Below are 23,382 nucleotides of genomic sequence, written 5' to 3'. Positions count from 1 at the left end.
GGGGAAAGGACGGGCCAGGTGAGGTTGATGGGGATGGGCGGGGGAAGAAGAGGGGAGAGACGAAGGTATGACTTTTTATTTGCAATAAATTTCTGGGGGAAAGCCTGTTGGCAGTTGTTGCCTTCTGCGCGGCTGCCGCGGTCGGGCAGGCTGCTGCACTGGGGGCTGGGTGCCCCATCGTTCGCTGAGCGAGCGCTTCAGTCCCGAGAGAAGAACGCTTTTCAGACGCCTTCTGTACACCTCTGTGGTTTCCAATGGTGCGAAGTACATATTATGCAGCAACCGCAATATTTAAATAGCCCTTAGGCGCTCTTTACTGTGGATAGGTTGGGATACTACCATGTCGAGAAGGTGATAATTTATGAATTATTTTAATTTCACCGTCGCATGGTTCCCCGTCTCTGTCGCGTTTTTAATCTCGATGGTACTTTTTATGCAGAGCATCTTAGTATCTTTTTGAGCCAACTAGAAAACTGAAGCAGCTAATCTTGCCTTCTCCCGGTGGTAAAGGGGGATAATGGTCGATGTAACAGCTTATTTTCATCAGTTGCACGCCAATGACATCTTACACATGTTTTAAAATCAGATAAGTTTCAGTTTTTGAAAGTTGCATTGGTTTTATGAAATTACAAGGTACTGCAAAGATCGGGGAGGCAGAAGGTGCTTCACTGGGCCTGCTGCACGATTGCATTCGACGTTCTGTTGCAAACCAGATTAGTATTACTTGCGGCTATTTAAAATCTATACTTCCACTTGGGGAAGTTTATCCAAGTTTGAAGTACTGTATCTATTTGAGATTTCAGCGATCAAAAGTAAAGATTAAAAAAATTCCCACTTGAGTCGTGATGAAGGGTCTTGGTCCAAAACATCTCCTCTATAGATGCTGCCAGACCTGCTGGGTTCCTCCAGCATTTTTTGTGTGTTGCCCTGGATTCCAGCATCTGCAGAAACTATTGTTTGTTTTCTCAGTTCTGGGGTAGCCCAATGGAATGTAAAGTTTCCTGACTTAAGTGAATGGAAGTGATTGGTGCATAATTCTGTGCTAGTTACGGTCTTCAGCTGCCTATTATCATTTGCCCCCTTTATTTAAACTCCTTGCATTGTCTTCTTTTATGTCTTCACGGGGATATCCCTTGTAGCTGCGACAAATGATTCGTGAAATCACCTAGGTTTGTTCTGCAGTCTGATTATGTGGTTCAAATCAAATTAAACCCAGAGCTGCATGTTGTCCAGAACATTTTTTAAGTGAGCCTGGGTCAGAGATGCAGCTGGGAAGCAGGGTCTCTGAGTCCACACTAACTATCAACCACTCATTTATACAGCTCCCATTTTATTCTCCCTATGTTCTCATCTATTCCCTTCACCTCCCCCCCCCCCCCCACCCATCTACTCATCTACATCCTAGAGATCAATTAGCCCAGCACCCACGTCTTTTGGCATGTGGCTAGAAGCCCACACTGTCACATGGAGAACATGCAAACTCCACACAGGGTACCTGAGGTCAGAATGGAGCCCACGTCTCCACGACTGTGAAGTGCGGCTCCACTAGTTGTGCCACTGTGTTTTCTTTCTATCAAATAAATGTATTGTTTTTGAGCCAGTGAATGTTTTAGGGGGGAAAAATGTGCGGAATTCGCTGTGCCTTATGTGCTAGTACTTTTACGATGGCGAGTGCTTTTAATAAAATGCTCCTCAAACTCGTGACATCTAACCTAAAGATGCACAGGAGCAGCAAGTAGCATCACTCAAGCCTCGTGCCTTATGGCCAGGAATTGTACCTGCATTTCTTTGTCTTTGACTCTGAATATTGAACTCTTATACCCAACAAAATCTAGTAGTATCGTCACCAAGAGCACAGCAGCGCACTCACAAAAAGTCCACCAGCAGCTCTGCTAAGAAGTGTGCTCAGTAAATGTCGTTTTCCCACATTCTTTAAATAAATTTTTTAAAAATCATTTTGACATTGGCATTTATCTTCCACCCCTTGCATGCCTGTACTGAGGAGGCAGACAAAAGCCCACCGCACAGTTGATCATATAATAAGCTAGATTGTTTAACAGTAGCAGAATTCCTTCCCCGAGACATATTACTGAACCAGATGGGAGCTTTATGAGCAGAAATTTTAAAAAAAAGTGTTTCTAGCATTTTTGGTTTTCACTGTTTGCAATCTGAAATAAAAATTGAAAACACTGGAACCACCCAGTGGGTTGGGTAACATATATGGAAAATGGGACTTGCTTAAGTGAAAACTTCTGATTTGTGAATTCTCTATCTACAATAGTAGGATTTGTGCTTGCTGTCTCTGAGCGAATGATCCAGAAATGTCTGCTGGAACAGTTATTTGATTGTTCTGCAGTGCAGCATTGTGAAGGTGACATGGAGGGTTGTTTTCTTGAGAATTCGCATGCTTGTAGCAGATTTCTCACTTCTTTGCCACAGAATTACATAGCAGTTAGAAAAAGGAAATGAGGAATTTTGGTTTAACCTAGATCAATGTATATTCAGTGCACTAACCTATTTGGTGTCCATGTGTCTCTACCTATCTTTTCCCTCAATGTAATTCATGCCTATTTTTAATGCTGTTTTTGTTTCACTTGCTAATTCTAGTAGGTATGCTTTAGTGCTTAACAACTACTTACTTGCTCTCACTCTGAATTCTCTTCTATTTTAATAGTTTATCTCGCTCCTTCCTTCATGGTCTATTGGACACAGGATTGTCCTATTTATCCTGATTAATACTTGGAAGATTTAATATTCAATACCAAATTACTTTCAATTTCATATTATAACCAAAATTGTTCCTTTCTAAACTTTGAAATAGTAAGCAGAAATTTTCAGGATCCAATCTGATCTCTGTATTTGATGATGAGGATATGATCTTTAAGCTCTAGATGATTGCGTCCATACTTTTAACATAGAACAGTGCAGACCCTCCAACACCCAAGTGATGTGCTGACCTTTTAACTCACTCCAAAAACCCTGGTGTAATCAGGGTTTTATAGAGCGACAACATGACCTCACTGCTCCTGAATTCAATCTCCTGACTAATCAAAACCAGCATATCAAATGCCTTTTTTTATCCATCTTATTAACTTGTGTGGCAGTTTTGAGGAATCTATGGACATGAACCTCACGATTCCTCTGTTCCTCTACACTGCTTAGAATCCTGCCGTTAACCCTATATTGTCTTCATGTTTCACCTGCCAAAGAACTCCGTCTGCCACTTCTTAGTCCAGCTTTCCACCCTATCAATGTCCCATTATAACCTATACTATCTATACTACCTTCTATACCATCCACAACTACTCGAGCCATCACCGACAATACATGGATACATACATACTAGTTTTTAACGGTTAGTAAAGGTCCTTCCCGGGTTATGAAAACAGACTTTAGGAAAAACGTCCTCACCCAGAGAGTTGTGAATCTTTGCCTCAGAAGGCAGTGGAGGCCAATTCGCTGGATGCTTTCAAGAAAGAGTTACTGGTGGATAGAGCTCTTAAAGATAGCAGAGTCAAGGGATATGGGGAGAAGGCAGGAACGGGGTACTGATTGTGGATGATCAGCCATAATCACAGTGAATGGCGGTGCTGGCTCGAAGGGCCGAATGCTGACTCCTGCACCTATTGTCTATTGACTCATATATAGCCCATTCTTATGAGTGTTTGGGAGACCAGTGGGAAGGATTTTCTGGTTGCTCCAGTGCTACAGTCCTCTTCTGCTGGCTGTTTGGTTCATGGCAACATCATTACATCTTGAAGAGAAATCCAAATGGTTGTGTTAAGTGCCCTGTTTTAATCACATGTAGCCCTTGGTTGGCCTATGGTTTCACTTCTAATATATGGGTTATGAGCAGTTCTCTGGAACAGAACCTGGTCATAACCTTAATAACCTGTCTAAATGTTTGGTGATTGTGAAGCCAATGGATTCTACAGTTGCATTTGGTTTTCTTGTAGGTTTCCAGCAATTCTGGGCTTCTCCTGCCTTGCCTGAAGATCGGGTCCTGTATTCGGGTGTTGCTGTTATCCCAGGTGAATGTCACTTTGTACCCTTTCCATTTAACTTTTAAAGAATATAATGTCACCTGTCAGTCAAGCATTAAAAGAAAATTGATGCATTTAAAATTATTTGTTTTTTTATATAGCTTTGTGGTAAATATAAAAATGTTAGAGTTTGGAAAAATATAGTCAAGCAGCTCTAATACAATCTGCCAGTGATTTCAGTAGTCAGCCAAGCAAACAATTTAGGAGAGTAGGGTGCAAGTGGAACATGAGGATAGGCTCTTTGGCCCACAGTGGACAACTAACCTCTTCTACCTACAGGACATCCTTGTCCTTTCCTGTACATTAATGTGCCTAAGTTCCTATTGACTGCCTCCACCATCATCACAGGCAATGCATTCCAGACACCTACCACTTTTTTAATAATATTTTTAAAATTGCCCTGTACATATCCTGTGAACTCACTCTGCTCAAATTAAATGCATCCCCTCTGGTATTAGACATGTCAACCCTGGGAAAAGGATGTTGGTTGTCTAATCATTCTCATAATCTTATAAACATCTATCTGATCTCTCCTAAGCCCCAGTCATTTCATGACAGATACCAATGATACTAAACCATATTCTGATTCTGATTCCTACTCAGTACTATCAGCTCTCCTCTGTGTTACTGAGGGACTGCTGTCCTTTCTGATGAGACATCAAACTAAGTCTAACTCAGGTGGACACAGAAGTTCTCATGACCCCTTTAGAGAGCAACAGAGTATCTCTTGATGTTCTGGAAAAGAAAACAACCCAATTTGTCCAAGTTCTCCTCTAATCCAGGCAACATCTTGATAAATCTGTTATGCACCTTCTCCAAAGCCTTGACATCCTTCCTGTAATGGGGTGACCAGAACTGAATACAATACTTAGGATGTGGCCTAACAGTTCTATTGGTGTGACATTCTCTCAACTCTTGAACTCAATTCTCTGACTAATAAAGGCAAGCATGCCATTTGTCTTTTTACTACCCTATCAGCCATGTAACCACTTTCACTGAGCTACGAGCTTGGACCTTAAGATCCCTCTTTGCATCAACATGGTTAAGGGAGTTGCCATTAATAGTGTACTGTCTCCTTAGACTGGATTTTTCAAAGTACAATACTTCACTTTTGGCTAGGTTAAACTCCATCTGCCATTTATATGCCCATATCTCCAACTAATGGTCCTCAGGACCAACCATGGTCCTGAAAAATGTTCTCATTTTTACTATGTACTGTACCAGCAGTTATGGTCGAAATGACAATAAAAGTGACTTGACTTTTTCTAATCTATTTCCCGCTATATCCTTTGCCTGTCTTTTGTGCTATCCACAATACCAATCTTCATATCATCTGTAAACTTACCCACGCATCTATATATTTTCATCCAGGTTATTAATATTTACAGTAATAATCACAGATCTCCAGCCCGAATAAATCCCAACAACCACTACCCTCTGTCTCCTGTATGCAAGCTAATTCTGAATCCAAACAGCCAATTCACCATGGATCCCATGCATCTTAATCTTCTGGATGAACCTACCGTGAGGACCTTGTTAAATGCCTTACTGATAGCCATGTGGACAATGTAAACAGCTCTACCTTCATCAATTACCTTTATTACCTCTATAAATAAAAATTAAGTTAAGTTAGTAAGGCATGAATTGCTCCACAAAAAGTAATGCTGACTGTTCCTAATTAGGCCATGGTTTTTCAATTGCTATTCTATCCCTAAGAATTCTTTCCACTTGCTTTCCTACCACTGATGTGAGACTCATCGGTCTACACTTTTCAGGATTGTCCCTATTTCCTTTATTAAATAATTGAACAAATTTAGCTAATTCCCCCATCCTCCAGACCCTCACTTATGTCTAAAGAGGATGAAAAGGTATTGGTCAAGGCCCCAGCAATATCATCTTTTGCCTCTTTCAAAACTCTTGAGTATATCTCATCATTATCCATGAATGTTCTTTAAAGGACCCTACACTGCCTCCTCCTCAATCTCCAAATGCCCAAGTAAATTAGCACACTCCACCCTGAGCAGCCCGTCCTCCAAATCCGTCTCCTTGTAAATACTGATGCAAAGTACTCATTTAGAGTGAGTGGGAAGATTGGTGGGCTATGTTCCCGCTAAGCTGTGCATACGTTTTTCAGCCAGCACACAAAGGAAATTAATGTGTGCACAAAAGGTTAGTTACCTAAAATAATGTAGTTATTAATTATTATACTTATTGAAAATAATCCTTTAGCTAAATGTTTCTGTTAACTAGTTAGTCAGTTTTTCAAATACCACAATGCACGTCACTAATTTACGTCACCTCACCTTTTCTGTTCCGGTTTGTACAGCTGCATCACGGCAGCAGCCATCTTTGGCGGACAGTGTTCATATCGTAAAGTTTACAAAGATCTGTTTCAAATCCTGTAGATTGGTGGCTTGTAAAAAGACTCTTACTAGGAAATGGTTATCACAGGAGAGCCCAACTTTAAATACATGGATGGAAATTACAATGGACATTTACAAAATGGAGAAGATAACAGCATCTGTTAATCATAAGCTGGAACAATTTGATTCATACTGAAAAAATGGTTTAGCTACATAATGCCTCATAGGCCTGATTTTATTCTCACAAATCAATGAATCTGTTGTTAAAAAAAGATCACTCCCTACTTGTACATAGTTTTTTCCTTTTGCTTGTTTTTTCTTTCCACTCTTTTCTATAAGTGTGTACCCCAGATAAATACTTTGTGGAGATTTTGTGATATATATGATTATATGCTATATATGTACAATGTCTGAAATACATCTTATGGAAATGTTTGTTTGATGAACTTCAATAAAAAAATAAATTACAAAAAAAGAAATTTAAAAAAAAAGAAAAAATATTGATTCACTATGCTGAACTCACAGTAGATACAAGTTTGCTGTTGACTTTTATAAATAGTCTTTATGTTCATTTAGAAGAAAGGTTTCCTGAAGATGAGGTACAAGAATGAATGGCCAGCTGTAATAGTTAGACAGTTTAGTGATTTCAAATTTTCCATGTAAGAAAAAATTAAATCCAAACTGATTTCAAACTTTGCTCAAATGGTGGCATTTGTACTTCAAAATGAACAGTTTTGCGACCTTGCACAGTTGATGGACATTGGGGGAACCTTTCTTGCGTCTAGTGCGGACTGTGAGTGATGTTTTAGCCTAATGAATCAACTCAAAAACAAGCTGAGAAACCGTTTAGGCGACTGTCATTTGGATCAAAAGCTATCAATTGGATGGAAGTTCTATTAGTCTAGATAGAGTTTACAAAGACGAGAGAGAAAAAAATAACTGAATGACTTAAATATGTATCCTGTGCACTTTTATGTCAAATATTTTGTAAACCTACATAAACTGTGCTATGTGTGCATTCAGTGTGCACATACTTTTGTTACAAGAGAAAAATTTGCACAACATAAGATTTTTGCGCACACTGACTACTAAAAATTAGAGGGAACATTGTTGATGGGTGCTAAGATCCTGTAGGGAATTGATCCACTTGCGGAGCATGTGCTGACTCTCTGGAAATGTCTCTAATCAGTGCCATTCTCTGTAACCCAGCACGTTTTACCCCTTCTACGGGTCAAGTTTTCTTTCAAAACTCATTGAATCTTCATTTCAAGATGAGATTAATTTTATTTGTCACATGTACACCAAAACATTCAGTGAAATATGTCATTTGTGTCAACAACCAACACAGATCAAGGATGTACCGGGGGCAGCCCATATGTGTTGCCATGCTTCTGGTGTCAGTGTAGCATGCCCGCAACTTAATATCGCTAACCCATACAACTTTGGAATGTGGGAGGAAACTGGGGCACCCGGAGGAAATCCGTTCTGTCACAGGGAGAACGTACAGACTCCTTACAGACCACAGCGGGAATTGAACCCTGTTCGCTGGCACTGTAAAGCATTGCACTATGCTTCTGTGCCGCCCATTCAGGTAAATTTCCTTTCAGGGAGCATAATCCAGGTCAATGGCTCACTGTAGAAGACTCGTGTTTCCTTCCAACAAAGAGTGCGGCCTTTCAGCCAACAGAATCTATACTAGCTCATATTAGTTCCATTTCTCAACAATTCCCTCTCATAATTCTTTTTCCATCATTCCATGTGAGTGGCAGTTAACCATCCAACAGTACATCCTTGGGATACCGTCACAGGGAGAATGTGCAAACTCCACACAGAAAGCAGTGGAGGTCCAGGTTGCTCCTGGGTCGCTGGAGCTGTGCAGCACCTAAACTCTCTACACCCCATAGTCTTGTCTCGATTGCCCGCTGGCCATCTCCCAAGTTGAATGTTGTATACATAGTTTGATAATAAGTTTGATTTCATGAGTCTTTGAGTAATAAAGCCTATAAACAGTGTTATGGAATGGATAATGTAATTTTCACACTTGTGCTCTCACTGCTGTTACTATTGTAGTGTAGAGAGGTTAACTTCACTGGCAGCTCTTTAACATACCATAAAAAGGTGGTGGTGACACAGTGTCTACATTACCAGGAGAGTGGATTCTGGGGCTCTACTTCATGGAGTTTATGAGGCAGGATCTCAGTGAAACCTATTGAATATTGAAAGGCCTAGAAAGAGTGGGCACAGAGCAGATCTTTCCCACAGTGAGTGTGTCTAGGACCAGAGGGCACGGCCTCAAAATAGAAGGGCATCCCTATTAGAACAGAAATGAGGAATTTATTTAGCCAGAGGCTGGTGGATCTGTGGAATTCATTGCCACAGATGGCTGTGGAGGCAAAATTACTGCTATATTTAAAGTGGAAGTTGATAGGCTTTTGATTTGTCATGGTGTCAAAGGTTACTGGCAGAAGGTCGGAGAATGGGGTTGAGAGGGAAAAAGATGGAAACTCAGTGGGCTAAATGGTCTAATTCTGCCCTTATGTCTTATGGTCTTAGGTCCTCAGCCACATCCCCACCTCCAAGCATATATTCTGTCCTTTATCCTCGAATGGTCCTACCTGCTCTTTAGTTATCTTTTGTGTTCTTGATGTATGTATAGAATGCTTTGGGAGTCTCTTTAATTCTTGCCTTGGGCTTTTCATGCTCTTCCTGGCTTTCCCAATTTCCTTATTGAGTTCCTTTCTGGCTTCTTTATGATCCTCAAGTCCTCTGTTTGATTTTTGGCTTCTTACACCTTCTATATGATTCCTTTCCCTCCTTGACTAAGTTCACCACCTGTCTCAGCATCCAAAATTCCCTGGCCTTGACATCCTTGTCCTTCCCTCTTACTGCAACATACATATCCTGTGCTCTGTACAGTTGGTCTTTAAATACTCTCTACATGTCAGATGTGGACTTGCCAAAAAGCAGTTGTTCTTGCAAGTTCCATACTAACTTAAGGAGCTGTGATCACTGTTCCCTAATTGTTCTCCCACAGTAAGGTCACTTATCTGGCCAGGCTTATTACCCAACACCACGTCCAGTATGACCCCTCCTCAGTATTGATTTAAGAAACCCATTAGTATGCACCCAACAAATTCTGCCCCATATAAACACCTTGCACTGAGGAAGTCCCAGTCTGTTAGGGAAGTTGAAGTTACCCAGTACAGCCTTGCTCTTTTTATACCCTTCCCAAATCTGCCTGCTTATCTTCAATGTCCAGGTGGCTATAAGGGGGGAGGGGGGTGGAGTCTCTAGTATAATACATCATACTGATTGCAGCTGTGAGTTGGCCCTGATTGAATAATATAACTCCTCCTCTCTCCCCCCCTCCCCCCAACCTCCTGTATCTTCATCAAAACCCTGCAACATTAAACATACATTCACGTCCCTCTGCCTATCAAACCTCTGTTATGTTGCAATATCATACTTCCATGGACTGAATAATGCTTTAAGTTCATCACCCTTGCCCATAATACTCCTAGCTTTAAAATACACACACTTCAACCCATTACGTCTGTTACCTTGCTCCTGGCTGTCCTTCCTTACAGACTTGCTGATCATGACTTCTACCTTCCTCTCAATCCCTCCATTTTCTGACCTGGTGCACAGGTTCCCTGCCAAGCTAGTTTATTGGGAAGATATAGATGCCCCTCTGTAACTGTCCACCAAAGCGACCCTCTTCTCTTTTGTGGATGTGGTCATAAATCTCCACCGTTGCCCTAACTTAGTCATCATTACATATGCTTTAAGCTGATGCAAATTTTATTTAAATTCAGTTTATTTAAGCTGGATTTACTGTCACAGGTTTCTGCAAAAACACTTATGTGGTTATTTTCTTCTCCACTGCCACCCATGGTCAGTTCGCAACGTTTGCATTCTATTTAAGAAATGCAAGGTGTGACTATTCTTCAGCAATCGCATCTTAAGATTAGAGGCAGATCAAGTGCATGTTGTAGAAGCAATGTTTTCATCGTTATGCTTGTTCACCCTACTTGTTCCATTTGTTTCCCTGTCAGGCAGTTTTGATCATCGGGGATCTCCACTTGTCATATTCCCCAGAGCACAGCACAGCAAGCTGGTCTCAGATTTGAAGCAGGATGATGTTGTTGAACTTATCAAATATTTTCATCTTCATCTTGGGTTAGTTTCCATTGAATTATCTATCTTGGTGTACAGTTTTATTTGTGATAACTGTATAGATATTCTAAGATTTGGAAAAGTCCCAGAAGTAAGTGGGGAATGGGGATGTGGGGGAGAGGGAAGGGCGTTGGTGTGAGTTATGGGGTAGTTATAGAACTTCCCTTAACTGAGTGAAGATAGGAAGGAGAGAGTGAAATTTTGAAGGCTGGAGTTATAAATTGTTTCTTCAGTCTGGTATATTAGGTAATTTTGAAAAATGATAATTGGCAAGAGTTGAATTAAGAGGCGATTTGCTTTTGTTTGGCAGTGAATCACAAACTCGAAATGGTCTGGTCTCCATTGTAACTGATTTAAGATCTGCCACTTTGGATGTTGTCTCCATCATTGTAAACAGTTTGCTGCAAGTTCAGGTATCTAATTTTGTGTCTTTATATCAAGCTTGCAATATTGTCTTTAATTGGTGACTGTTTGAATCCCAGTCATGCCTGCTTAAACTTTTTAATTAGTATTTAAAGTATTTGCATTTTTAGCATCTTTCATCCAGGTTGATTCACCAGAGAGTGGGTTTATTGTTTGGGCTGAACAGTGTCGTAATAAGCTTTGAATTCCGAATCAGCACTGGAATTTCTGATCTTTCATTATTCCTCAGCACCATTTAGGAAGAGTAGTGGACACCTTTTATGCTGTGCAGCCACAAATGAAAGGTGTGAGGAAACATGTTTTGAAATCCCTTGGACTGGGTCGCAGCAAACCACATTCAGAGCCACCATTCAAGGTATGAAAGTTGTGAATCTTTGTTTCCCAAGCATGCTGATGTTTTGATGAATACTGCAGTGGAATCTAATTTTAAATATCCAACCTGTCCACCAAGGGCACACAGGCGCTGAGATTTTCTCTTGCGTGTGCTGGCGTGTATGTGATAGTAATGTGAGGTCATTCACAAAGTCTAGGTCTTCTAGAGAATAGAGCCCACTTAATGCCTCTCTGCTTGTCTTTCGTTGTTTGCCTCTTAACTCAGTCAGTCACCAGGTTAAATAATATTACTAGCATCACCCAGTCTTGCCTGACTCCTGTCTTGACCTCAAAGCTCAAACTGCAGTCTCCAACTATGCAGGTAAAATTAGCATAGAAACGCTGGATAAGCTGGACAATTTTGGGCAGGCTCCCATACAGAATTAACTGCAGGCTCTCCCCATGGTTGCTATCAAAAGCGTTTTCAAAGTCCATTAGATTCACTGAGTGATTGCAATCATTTGGTGCTCCTTTCTTGGGGATTCGAACAATAGCTCCCTTGGGTACTTGTCTTTGTTCCCAGGTTAAAGTAAATAGTGTTTGCAGGATGGCTGCTGCAACTTTCGATTCAGCTTTGAACAGTTTGGCATTCAAATTGTCACGTCATGAATCTCTGAAGAAAGAGAATTGACATGAAACGTTATTTCTCCCACACTTGCCATGCAGGGTAATGCTAACATTTTCTGTTTATTATTACATTTGGGGGGGAAATAATTGGGAGCAATTTTGTGAAGTATACTGAAAAGCTTGTATTAGGTGAAGCTGTGTAGTCCAACAAGGCCTTGGCTTTGGCTCATAATTAATTCCCACCAGTCTAGTTTGGACTCCTGTTGTCCGGATTCAGACCACAGTGTTCTTTGAGTGTAGATTTTCCTTTGACTTCATAGTCACTAAGTTTTCAATGTTTTAACTCCAGCCTGGAGTTGTGGAGGTGGGGATGCTGGCCAACCTTGTCAGTAATTTCCACTTGTCCCCTCCACCAGCTCCATCACTGTGATCTGTCAGTTGTCTGCCTCAGTGAGTGAGAACAGGAGTTTGTGCAGGGAAGTCTCAGTACATAAGTAGTAAAGAGGAAGGAACTGTCACAATCTCTTTGCTAAAAGACTTAGAAGTGAGATGGGATAAGAACTAGGATTTTCTTGTGGGGTCTTGGGAGGTTACTCTTGTTCCCAGCCAATATGAAAAGTCTTGATGACACTTGCTGCTCATTGATAGGTGAGAGAGCCATGGTATCAGAGGATGAGAGATAGGAGCATGTTCCACTTCCACCATCTAATCTACACCCTTTTCTAACATTATTTTTGGCATGCATACTGAAGTATATTGAAAAACTTTGTTTTCCATATAGATCATTTCATTACAATGTATAGAGGGAAAATGATAACAGAATGCTGAATAAACTGTTAAAGATACAGAGAATGTCTACCTGCACAGCACTATAATGTGCAAGGCCATAATGAGCTGGACTGTGACGCTTAGAATCCATCACAATGAACTGTTAATAGACCTGTAAGACAGGGTAGAAGTTGTCCTTGAACCTGGTGGTATGTGCTCTCAGGTTTTTGTAAATTTTGTCCAAGGAGATGTAGGAGAAGAGAAAATGTCCTAGGGGGCTGGGATCTTTGAGTATGTTGGCTGCCTTAGCAAGGCAACAAGAAGTGTAGACCAAACCCACGAAGGGAAGGTTAGTTTCTGTGATGTGCTGAGGTGTGTCTGCAACTTTCTGTGATTGCTTGAAGACTTGGACAGAACAGATGCTGTACCAAGTTGTGAAGCATCTAGATGGGATGTTTTCTCTGGTGCATTGATAAAAATCGATGATGGTCAAAAGGAACATGCCACATTGCTTTAGCCTCCTGAGGAGGTTCTAGTGTGCTTTCTTGGCTGTAGATTCTACATCGTTGGGCATGCTGTCACTGATGTACACTCCTAAGGACTTGACACCCTCAATCCACTTGACCTCAACACCAATGATGAATGCCACAACACCCGCCCTCCCCTTCCTGAAGTCAGTGACCATCTCTCTGGTACTGAGGGTTTGATAAAAGACTTGTATGCAGCTCATTCCATTCTGTCATGTTGTCACGTTAATTAATGTTTTGAAACACATTAAAACTTTGTGTCATTTATGCCCCACAAATCACTAGCAGTTATAGCTTTGCTCACTTTTTTTAAAAACCATGAAGAATACATTTGATTTTAAAGATGGTTAGCAAAGTAATTTAACTTCACTATCAATTTAAAATTGGAAACTTTAACCAAGTAGCATTGTAACTGTAGCCAAGTGTTGGCAAAACTGGTCAAACTAACTCCTGTTTCCTCTGTTGACAGTGTGTGCTGCTGAATGAAATATTTGAGTTATTCAACTACATTGATAGGAGTCAGTTGACACCTGATCTTGGTGGATACTCAATTTACCAGCATAAAGCATGGATCCACTTCAGGAAGGTAGGATTTCAACCCTGTAATCTATTTGACTTCTTTTCCCACAACTGTCTGGTTTATTCTTTGATTTTGTAATCTCTGGAATTTCCATATTGAAACATTTAGGAGACTACATTGTTGGTGTTTAACTGAAGGATGGGAGTGTATTTTTGTGGGGCCTTAGGACAGGATGGCTTGCTTTTGTACAGAGATGGTGGTGTAGTGGCAAAAGCACTGGACTTCGGGGCGAGAGATCCCGAGTTCGAACCCGGCCAGCTCCCTTGCATGCTGTCCATCTGTGGCTGGGTTGAGTGTTGAGCTCACAACTTAACCTCATTTTTTTAAAAAAAAACAAGCTGGAGAGGGATGGGCTCCACCAGGTTCAGATGCCCAAGACACGCCGTATGATGAGCAATCACCAAAAAGATTGGTGCAAAAGAGTTTGTGACGATGGCGCCCCGACGACTCCACCAGCAGTTAAGGGCGCGCGCGCGCACACGCACACACACACACACACACACACACACACACACACACACACACACACACACACACACACACACACACACACACACACACACACACACACACACACACACACACACACACACACACACACACACACACAGTAAATCCAGGATGCTTGGCTAAATACTTCCTGGGATTTGGGGTGTAATTTCTACATATTCTTCACTTTTTTCATACATTTCTGATGAACCCAATACATTTACAGGAAGCATCTTCCAACTAAATACATATTACATATGTTGAATAAACATGTTTTTAAAAATACTTCATTTATTGATAGTAGCAATTATTGGCTATTTTTATTGTTTGTTAAGGTAATTGTTTTTGATTGTGAAATTTTGAATTTTTCAGTGAGTGTCGGTTTTAGTCGATTTTGAGCTGAGCGAAAGGTTTGGTATGTTCTTTGCCACTAGCTGCATTTCCACTGCGCCTGGCCTTCACTGTCTCTGATTTATCAATCAGCTGTCTTGTATCCTGAACTGGATGGAAAGTCGGCTAATGCCCATGTCCTAGCTTGCACTTGGCAACAATGTTTGCTGACATACATTTGGCAATTGCTGGAGCAACACTTCAATTTGCTGTGCTTTGAAATCCCATGTGGCTCTGTGCTTCACTTTGCTGTCACTGTAATATTGTCCAGCCCTAAGCCCTCAGAATGAAGGCTTCAATTGATTAGTCACCCTTGTTTTTAAGTTATAAGGCCTTAAGTTCTATGTAGACGGCATTGTGAAAAATGTTTTAAAAAACTGTGACATAAAATGTAGAAAGTTCAGTTTGACACTTTTTCACCCTTTGGGATGTGGTCAATTCATTGATCAGCCTTAATTTTCCTTGAGGTGGTGATGGGCCGCCTTCCTAAACAAACTGCTGAAAGAACTTCCACCGTTCAGTTAGCCAGGGAGTCTAGGATTTAGACTCCAGGATAAAGGAAAGATGACTATTCCCAAGTCAGCCTGCATATCTATTGCCCCCTCGTCATTCTTAAAAATGGAAAGAGAGAAGGCAGAAGTGACTTCTGTACTGAAAAGTTCAAGTATTTACTTTACAACTGTAGATTTTGTAGGGTGAACAGGGATTCATCGTTACAACTGATTTTTTTTTTGTTTGTGTTGCACGGTGCAAGATTCACCAGTTCTCACTTGCTTCCAGCTGTACCACAAGAGTGGTTAGGAAGAGCAATTAATCTGTCAAACTGTCAAAGAATTCTATTAATCCCATTTGAAGCATACCTGAACTTTCACTGCATGGTGCTCTTTTTTTTCCTGGGATTTGGAGAAGCTGTGTTCTTGGTTCAGGGGAAGCCTAAGACAGATGATTTCCACCATTAACTTTTTATTGATTTAGTTTGAGGATGTCCAATTAGTTTGTGGCATGTGTTTAAAAAAAAAAAAAATGTCTCTCCATGATCATTGCCAGAAATTCAGCAACACTTCTTGCATTGGCAGGAGGAACTGCAGTGCTACTTACTAACTCTGGGTATGTGGGAGAAGAATGAGAGAAATCTCCCCAAACCTTACTGAATGTACAAACGTTTGTAATATCGTAGCTAGAACATGGAAGACTGGAGCCAGACAAGTAAAAGAAAGTGGAAGGTTATCTTTTTATAATTTTCATCAACAGTTTCAAGCAATTTTGATTTTCATTTACACAACTATAATGTGAAATGTGCTTCAAGAGCTTTAAAATATTTGATAAGGTATGTCTATCAAATGGGGTGGATGACTGAAAGTGTTGAGTTGTAAAAGAGAAAATAAGCAGAAGGGATTAAAAAGGAAATACCAAAATGTGTAGGGCTTTCTAAGCGGAAGACAGAACAGCCAGTCAGAGGATAGTTTAGGAGCTGATCTAAGCCAGAAATAGAGGAGCAAGCATCTCTACAAAATGGGGAAGGGATGGCGGGATATGAAGATGGGCAGGAGAATTCTAAAATTGGGGCATTTCTTAAAGGTAAGCCAGCAAATATGGAGTCAAAACGTGTGGTTTGTTGTGGAAGAGGTGCAATCTGAGTTGTGTTGCACGTGTTTCAGATCAATTGAATGTTGTTTGATTAAAAATGTAAAAGTACACTGGAAATAACACTGCAATTAAGTGCAGCTGTGATTAGCAGTGGAAGGCCCTCCATTTTTCTTCATTGTGTGGCATTTACCTGCTTTGATATTAAGAGCTGCTACTTATGTTGCCTAGGAGAAGCTCACAGAAGCATGACCTAATTAAGAGTTAGAAGTAAATTCTATTCATTAAAGGAGATTGTGTTTGTATAATGGAGCCATAAATGTACACCATTCTTTAATTAAAATATAAGAAATTAAGGAAACAGACAAGCAAAGAATTGGAAGTATTTAGTTGACATTGCTTATTTCAATATCATTAGAGCTAGTAACAACTTCAGTGAGCACAGGTAACTAGTGATACTTTAAAATACAGGACCAGGAAGAAATTAGTGTTGTCAGGGCAATTAACTATCTGTTTATGTGAATGAAACAACAAATGGAAGTGTTTATGCTGAAGCTAGTGAAGAAAATATGTAGTCTGAGGTTGAATAGGAAAGCTCAGATTTATTTATTTGGCAATACAGCCCGAAGTCGGCCCTTTAACCCACAGTACCCCAGCAGCCTTGATACCCTGATTAACCCTATGCTATTCACGGGAACATTTGCGATGATAAATTCACCTACCCATTACATCTTTGGAAACTGGATCACCCGGGCAAAACCCACGCATTCCATGGGGAGAGACTCCTTACAGAGTGGCGCCAGAATTGAGCTCTGAACTGCCAAACACCCTGGAGTGTAATAGTGACTCGCTAACTGCTACGCTACCATGGCGCCCAATTAAAGATGGGCACAAGCAAGATGTGGCAGAAATTAAGGATTCAACTTGACAATTGAATCAGCACAAAGATCGTAATAAATGGGCATAAAGAAAACTTCTTTTAAAAAATTGTGTTGTGCAGTTTTTACTCTTTTACTCCGTTGTTTTCCTCTCCTCTACCTGAATATGTGAGCTAATTGTTATTCTGTAGTTGTCATCAATTCTCTGATTACATCATGTGTAAAGAATGTTGAAAGGCAACTCACTTCTTACAGATATGTCTTCACTCTTGCCTCAGCAGGCACACACTTCCCTAAGGAGTCATTAGATAATGAGGGCATTTTCCCCCATCCCTAGGCTAGGCAGTGCTGAGGAACAGGAATCTCAATGCAATAACTTGGGCAGATGAGGTGGTGAAGAAGACATACGAGGTATTTGCCTTCATTGGCCGGGTTTAGTTAAACACAACTTTAGTTGGGTCACAACACACGACAGTGCTGTTCTGGTCTTCACACCTTTGGAAGAGCAATGTTGCACTGAAGAAGGTGCAGAAGATATTTACTAGGAGGTGGAGTATTTCAGGTATGGCGAGTGGCCGTGTTCATTTTCCTCAGAGAAGAGAAGGTTGTGGGTTGACCTAACTGAAGACCAAAACAATTTAAAGAGGATAGTAGGCAATTCTCTTTTTTCTCCCCCCCACCCCTTCTTTTCACTTAGTAAGAATGTCTGTGTCTAGAGGCTTGAGGCAAAGAATAGGCAATTTAAGGTGGCTTTGAGAAAGAATTTATTCACCCAAAGAGTGATTAGGAAGGGATTAAAGTCCAGTAATTACAAATTATTTAAGTATTTAGATAAACACTCGAAATGCCATGATGTGGAAGGCTACAACCAAGTGCTGAGAAATAGCTTGGTACTGTCAGGCAATGAGCCCTTTTCCATGCAGTGTGACTTAATGTCAGGAAAGTTAATCGTAGTACCTCTTGCATCAAGCCTAACTCACCATGGAGTGGTTTGTCCCTGCTGTTTTCCTCAAGGCACAGCTTCTCACAACAGAACGAACAAGCATAATATAAAAATAATTCGTATTCAGTCACTAACATGATTAGAAATGTAACATCAGCAACCCAAATGATTCCACTTGGTATATATTTAAAAAATATATGAATGAAACATTGCACAGATGTTAAAGCTGTTGTCATGGGATACAATATGTTTCTGTGTCTTTTAAAGCAGAAATGTGTTTTTGTGTTTAATGTAAATGTTAGCAGTGGTGAATAAAATTGCCTCTAAACATTCTAAATATTTTTCCCCCTATAACTTCCTTTCATTGTACCTAGGGTTATGATTTCATGGCCACACCAGCAGTCCTGGGTAACAGTGACTTGTTCCTTGCAGGGATTAACAATTCTGAACCAACCTCTGACCACTATCCACTGGCATAGCTTGTACTAAGAATGTTGCAAGTGGGCACTCACTGTTCAATCTCAATTATATTTTCCTTCTCCAGCTTGAAGCTGAGGCACTTTCATGATGGTGTTAAATAATGCTGGTTAGGAACCAACCACCCCATACAATCTCCCTCTCATTCTATCCTGCTCTGCTGTATATTTTATTTATCATCCTTAAATATAATGCTGCAAAGTTTGTTTTAAGGCTACTTTTGATGTTGATGATTCCCTCTTGTGCTTCTTACCCGGAGTCTGCTGGAAGCGGCCAGCTCCCATACTAAGAGTTACTGTAAAATGATTTGTAAGCTGCAGAGCATGATGATGATAAAAAGGGTTTTTTGTTTTGTTTAATCTTAACTATGATTTTAAAAGCCTGGATTTGGCATCCTAAGCACTTTGCAACAGTCCTGGCTATTCAACAACAGAGCATTGCAGCAGTTCAACGCCCACTGCAAGAAGAGGTTTCTTTATATCTTGATTTTAAGAGTGGCTCTTTGGCCTGAAACTAATTCCCCTGTCCAATACTTAACCTCTACCAAAAATATCTCAATATCTATGCTGCTATGCCTGCTGGGGACCTTGTGTTTCAAATATACCCCCTGCCCCCATTCTTCTTGGCTCCAAAGAATGCAGATACAATCACTTGATAGCGCAACTCTTTTACCTCAGGAAGGGATGAGCACAGAGGTTAAGTAACTCCCAGAGTTTATGGAAGGTTCAATTACATAGAAAAATTGAAAATTTTTCTTCAAACACAAAACTGGGAACCCAAGGTTAGCTGATAACTGCCATGGGAAAATTGGCAGCTTTTACTAAAGACATTTCAATAGGCAGTTCAAAAAAAATTCAAGGCAAACCCAGAGAGGGAAATTACACTTGACCAATTGATTGTGGTTCATTGGAGTAATGTATAGTGTGGAAACAGGTGAACCACTGGATATATTGTCGCTACACTTCCACATCAAAGATTCTGGTGGAAAAAGTAAAGCTCATGGTGTGAGAACAAACATATTTGCATGGATTGAAGAACAGCTGGCCAGCAGAGAGCAAGAATTCAGGCATAAATGGGTCACCTTCTGGTTAGTTAGAGTAACAAGTAATATGCCAGGAGTGTAGTTGCTGGTACCACACTGTTTATTTTTAACTATTCATACAAACATTGGGTGAAAATTCCAATAGCCTCCTTTTGAATGTGCTGGTGAGCCAGGCCAGTTCAGTAATTAAGTTTTGAACAGAATCTGAGGCTACAAGGGAGTACAGATCAGGAGGATGAATAGTATAAAGTGTAATGTGCGAAAATGGAAAATAATTCTGTTTGATAGGAAGATGAACTGTCATTTAAAATCAGAAGTCGAAGATGGAGAGAGATCTGGGTGTCCTTAGTGTATGATTTGCAAAAGGTTACTACATCACCAAATTTGGGTAGGCAACATGTTATCTATTATTAGGGGGATTGAATTTTATTCATTGACATTCGGCAGTGATTGGGTCTCTGGCACTGAGTCTGGCTCTGTGGCTCAGAACTGAAGTAGGAGAAGAGTAAAATAGTGATAGAGGATTCCATAGTTGGAGGAGCAGACAGGAGATTCTCTGGAGGTTTTAGGCTCAGGGATGACTCGGATCGCATCCACAATATTCTCAGTCAGCAGCTGGAAGTTGTGGTACATATTGATACCAGTGACATGAGTAGGAAAAGGGAGAAGGTCCTGAAGAGAGAATATAGGGAGTTGGGTAGAAAGCTGAAAAGCAGGACCTCCAGGGTAGTAATCATTGGATTGCTGCCTGTGCCATGCACCAGTGAGGGTAAGAATAGGATGACTTGGCAGATGAATGAGTGGCTGAAAAAGTGGTGCAGGGGGCAAGGGTTCAGAACTCTGGATTATTGGAAACTCTTCTGGGTACAAAAACAACAGGTTACACCTGAACTGGAGGGGGAACCAATATCCTTGTGGGCAAGTTTGCTGAAGCTGCTATGGAGGGTTTAAAGAAATGTTGATGAGGATGGGAACCAGAGTGATGGAACTAAGGATGTGGCTGTTGGTATATAAGTATATGCAGTCTGCAGTGAGACTTTGAGTGGGGAGGCATTTGGGGCAAAATTACTGTCAGTAGGATAAGTTGAAGTGTTATATGAGGGGAAATATAGAAAAGGGCAACGATGACAGGACCAAAGATGTTGTATTTGAATGCACACAGTATATGGAAAAGGTAGGTGTTCCTGTAGCACGATTAAAGACTGACAGGTATGACACTATGGAATCACCAAGCCATGGCTGAAAGAAGATCACAGTTGGGAACTTAACATCCAAGAGTACATATTGTATCAAAAGGACAGGTAGGTAGGTAGGTTGCTCTATTGGTTAAAAACAATCAAATCTTTAGAAAGAGCTGACACAAGATTGAAAGATGTAGAACCCTTGTGGGTAGAGTTAAGGAACTGCAAGGGTAAGAAGACCCTGATGGGAGTTGTATTCAGGTCTCTGAACAGTAGCCAGCATGTGGGATACAAATTATAACAGGAGATAGAAAAGGCATGTAAAAGGGGCAATGTTATGATAGTCATGGTGGATTTCATTAAGTAGGTAGATTAGGAAAATCAGGTTGGTGCTGTATCCCAAGAGAGGGAATTTGTAGAATGTCTGCGAGATGGCTTTTTAGAGCAGCTTGTGGTTGAGCCCACTAGTGTATCAACTATTCTGGATTGGGTGTTATATGATGAACTGGATTTAATTAGGAAGACTAAGGTAAAGGAACCCTTAGGAAGCAATGATCATAATACGAGAGGATTTACCTTGCAGTTTGAGGGTGAGAAGCCAGAGTCAAATTAGTCAATTTCACAGTGGAGTAAAGGTGTGAGAGAGGAGCTGGCAAAATTTGATTGAAAGGGGACATTACCAAGGATGATGGCAGAACAGCAAAGGCTGGAGTTTCTGGGGGCAATTTGGAAGGAGCAGGATAGATACATCCCAAAGACTAAGAAGTATTCTAAAGGGAGGATGACACAACCATGGCTGACAAGGGAGGCCAACATCAGCATAAAAGTAAAAAAGAGGGCATAAAATATAGCAAATAATATTCAGAATTTAGGGGATTGGGAAGCTTTTAAAACCAACAGATGGCAACTGAAAAAGCCATAAGGAGAGAAAAGGTGAAGGTAACATGGCCAATAATATAAAAGGGGATACCAATTTTTTTTTAGATGTATTAAGAGTATAAGGGAGCCTAGAGTACGGTAGTTATTGGACTGCTGGAAGATGACACTGGAAAGGTAGTAATGGGGAACACGGAAACAGCAGAACTTTACGTATTTTGCATTTGCCTTCAAGAAGACACCAGCTGTATGCTAGAAATTCGAGTGTGTTGGGGGCTGAAGTGAGTGTAGTTGCTGTTACTAAAGCTGACAGCTCTGAAGGTGGATAAGTCACCTTGGACCAGTTGTAAATAATCCCAGGGTTCAGCAGAGGGAGCTGAAGAGATTGTGGAGACATTGGTAGTGACCTTTCAAGAATCACTAGATTCTGGAATGGTTCCTGAGGACTGGAAAATTGCAAATGTCACTCCACTCTTTAAGAAGCGAAGCAGGCAAATGACAGGAAATTGTAGACCAGTTGGCCTGAATTCAGTGAATGGCAAGATGTTGGAGTCCATTAATAAGGATGAGGTTTCATGGTCTTGACCAATTTGTTTCTTCAATTTTAATATTCAAGTCACTTTCCCATTTTTGTCTTGACTTATGGACTCCTTGTTTAGTTGCCTGCTTTTGAATCAAGCTATACATACAAGAAATAAATTTTTTAGTTTTTCCTTTTTGAATTAAAGTTTCTATTTCATTAGATTTCGGCAATAACATTGCTTGACCTAATTTTTCTCTTAAATAAGCCCTTAATTGGAAGTAACAATAAAGAGTGTTGTTTGATACTTTATATTTATTCTTTAATTGATCAAATGACATTAATATACCTCCTTCAAAACAATCTCCTATATATCTAATCCCTTTTTGAAACCAAGTATATAAAAGTTGATTATCGATTGTAAAAGGAATGTCTATTTTGAATTAAAGATCTCTTTGCTAATAAAGATTTTTTTGTCTCATCATCAACATTTATCTTATTCCATAAGTCAATCAAATGTTTTAATATAGGAGATTCTTTCTTTTCCCGTATCCATTTAGATTCCCATTTATATATAAAATCTTCTGGTATATTTTCTCCTATTTTATCTAGTTCTATTCTAATCCATGCCGGTCTATCTTTCTCAAAAAAAGATGCAATAAATCTAAGTTGATTTGCTTTATAATAATTCTTAAAATTTGGAAGTTGTAACCCTCCTAAATCAAATTTCCATGTCAATTTTTCCAACGATATTCTTGACATCTTACCTTTCCAAAGAAACTTCCTCACATATTTATTTAACTCTTGAAAAAACTTCTGGGGTAATTGTATTGGTAGTGATTGAAATAAGTATTGTAGTCTAGGGAATATATTCATTTTTACGGTATTTACTCTACCTACTAATGTTATTGGTAATATCATCCATTTATCAAGATCTTCTTGAATTTTTTTCAATAATGGTAAGTAATTTAATTTGTATAAGTTCTTTATATCATTATCGACTCTTATACCTAAATATTTTATACCATTTGCCGACCATCTAAATTGAGTTATTAATCGACATTGACTATAATCTCCTTTAGTAAGAGGTAAAATTTATTGTATGACAAATACAATAAATGTCCGGTTAAGATTAGTGCAATATAATTTTTTACATCAATTATATATTACACCACAAAAAAAA

General features: G+C 40.0%; 1 protein-coding gene across 2 annotated transcripts in view; it reads left to right on the top strand.

Annotated features, from left to right (window-relative positions):
* LOC140733276 (uncharacterized) overlaps window positions 1–23,382 on the top strand; it is a 90,871-nt gene that overhangs the window by 327 nt on the left and 67,162 nt on the right. For both annotated transcript variants that reach the window (XM_073056400.1, XM_073056399.1), the window contains exons 2-6: window positions 3,957–4,031; window positions 10,462–10,585; window positions 10,893–10,995; window positions 11,235–11,360; window positions 13,709–13,825. In XM_073056400.1, the coding sequence (XP_072912501.1) occupies window positions 3,957–4,031; window positions 10,462–10,585; window positions 10,893–10,995; window positions 11,235–11,360; window positions 13,709–13,825 (545 nt within the window). The remainder of the gene's footprint in view (window positions 1–3,956; window positions 4,032–10,461; window positions 10,586–10,892; window positions 10,996–11,234; window positions 11,361–13,708; window positions 13,826–23,382) is intronic.

This window comes from Hemitrygon akajei, chromosome 9 (assembly GCF_048418815.1).
Source record: "Hemitrygon akajei chromosome 9, sHemAka1.3, whole genome shotgun sequence".
Taxonomy (NCBI): domain Eukaryota; kingdom Metazoa; phylum Chordata; class Chondrichthyes; order Myliobatiformes; family Dasyatidae; genus Hemitrygon; species Hemitrygon akajei.
This window is presented reverse-complemented; position numbering and strand designations above follow the sequence as displayed.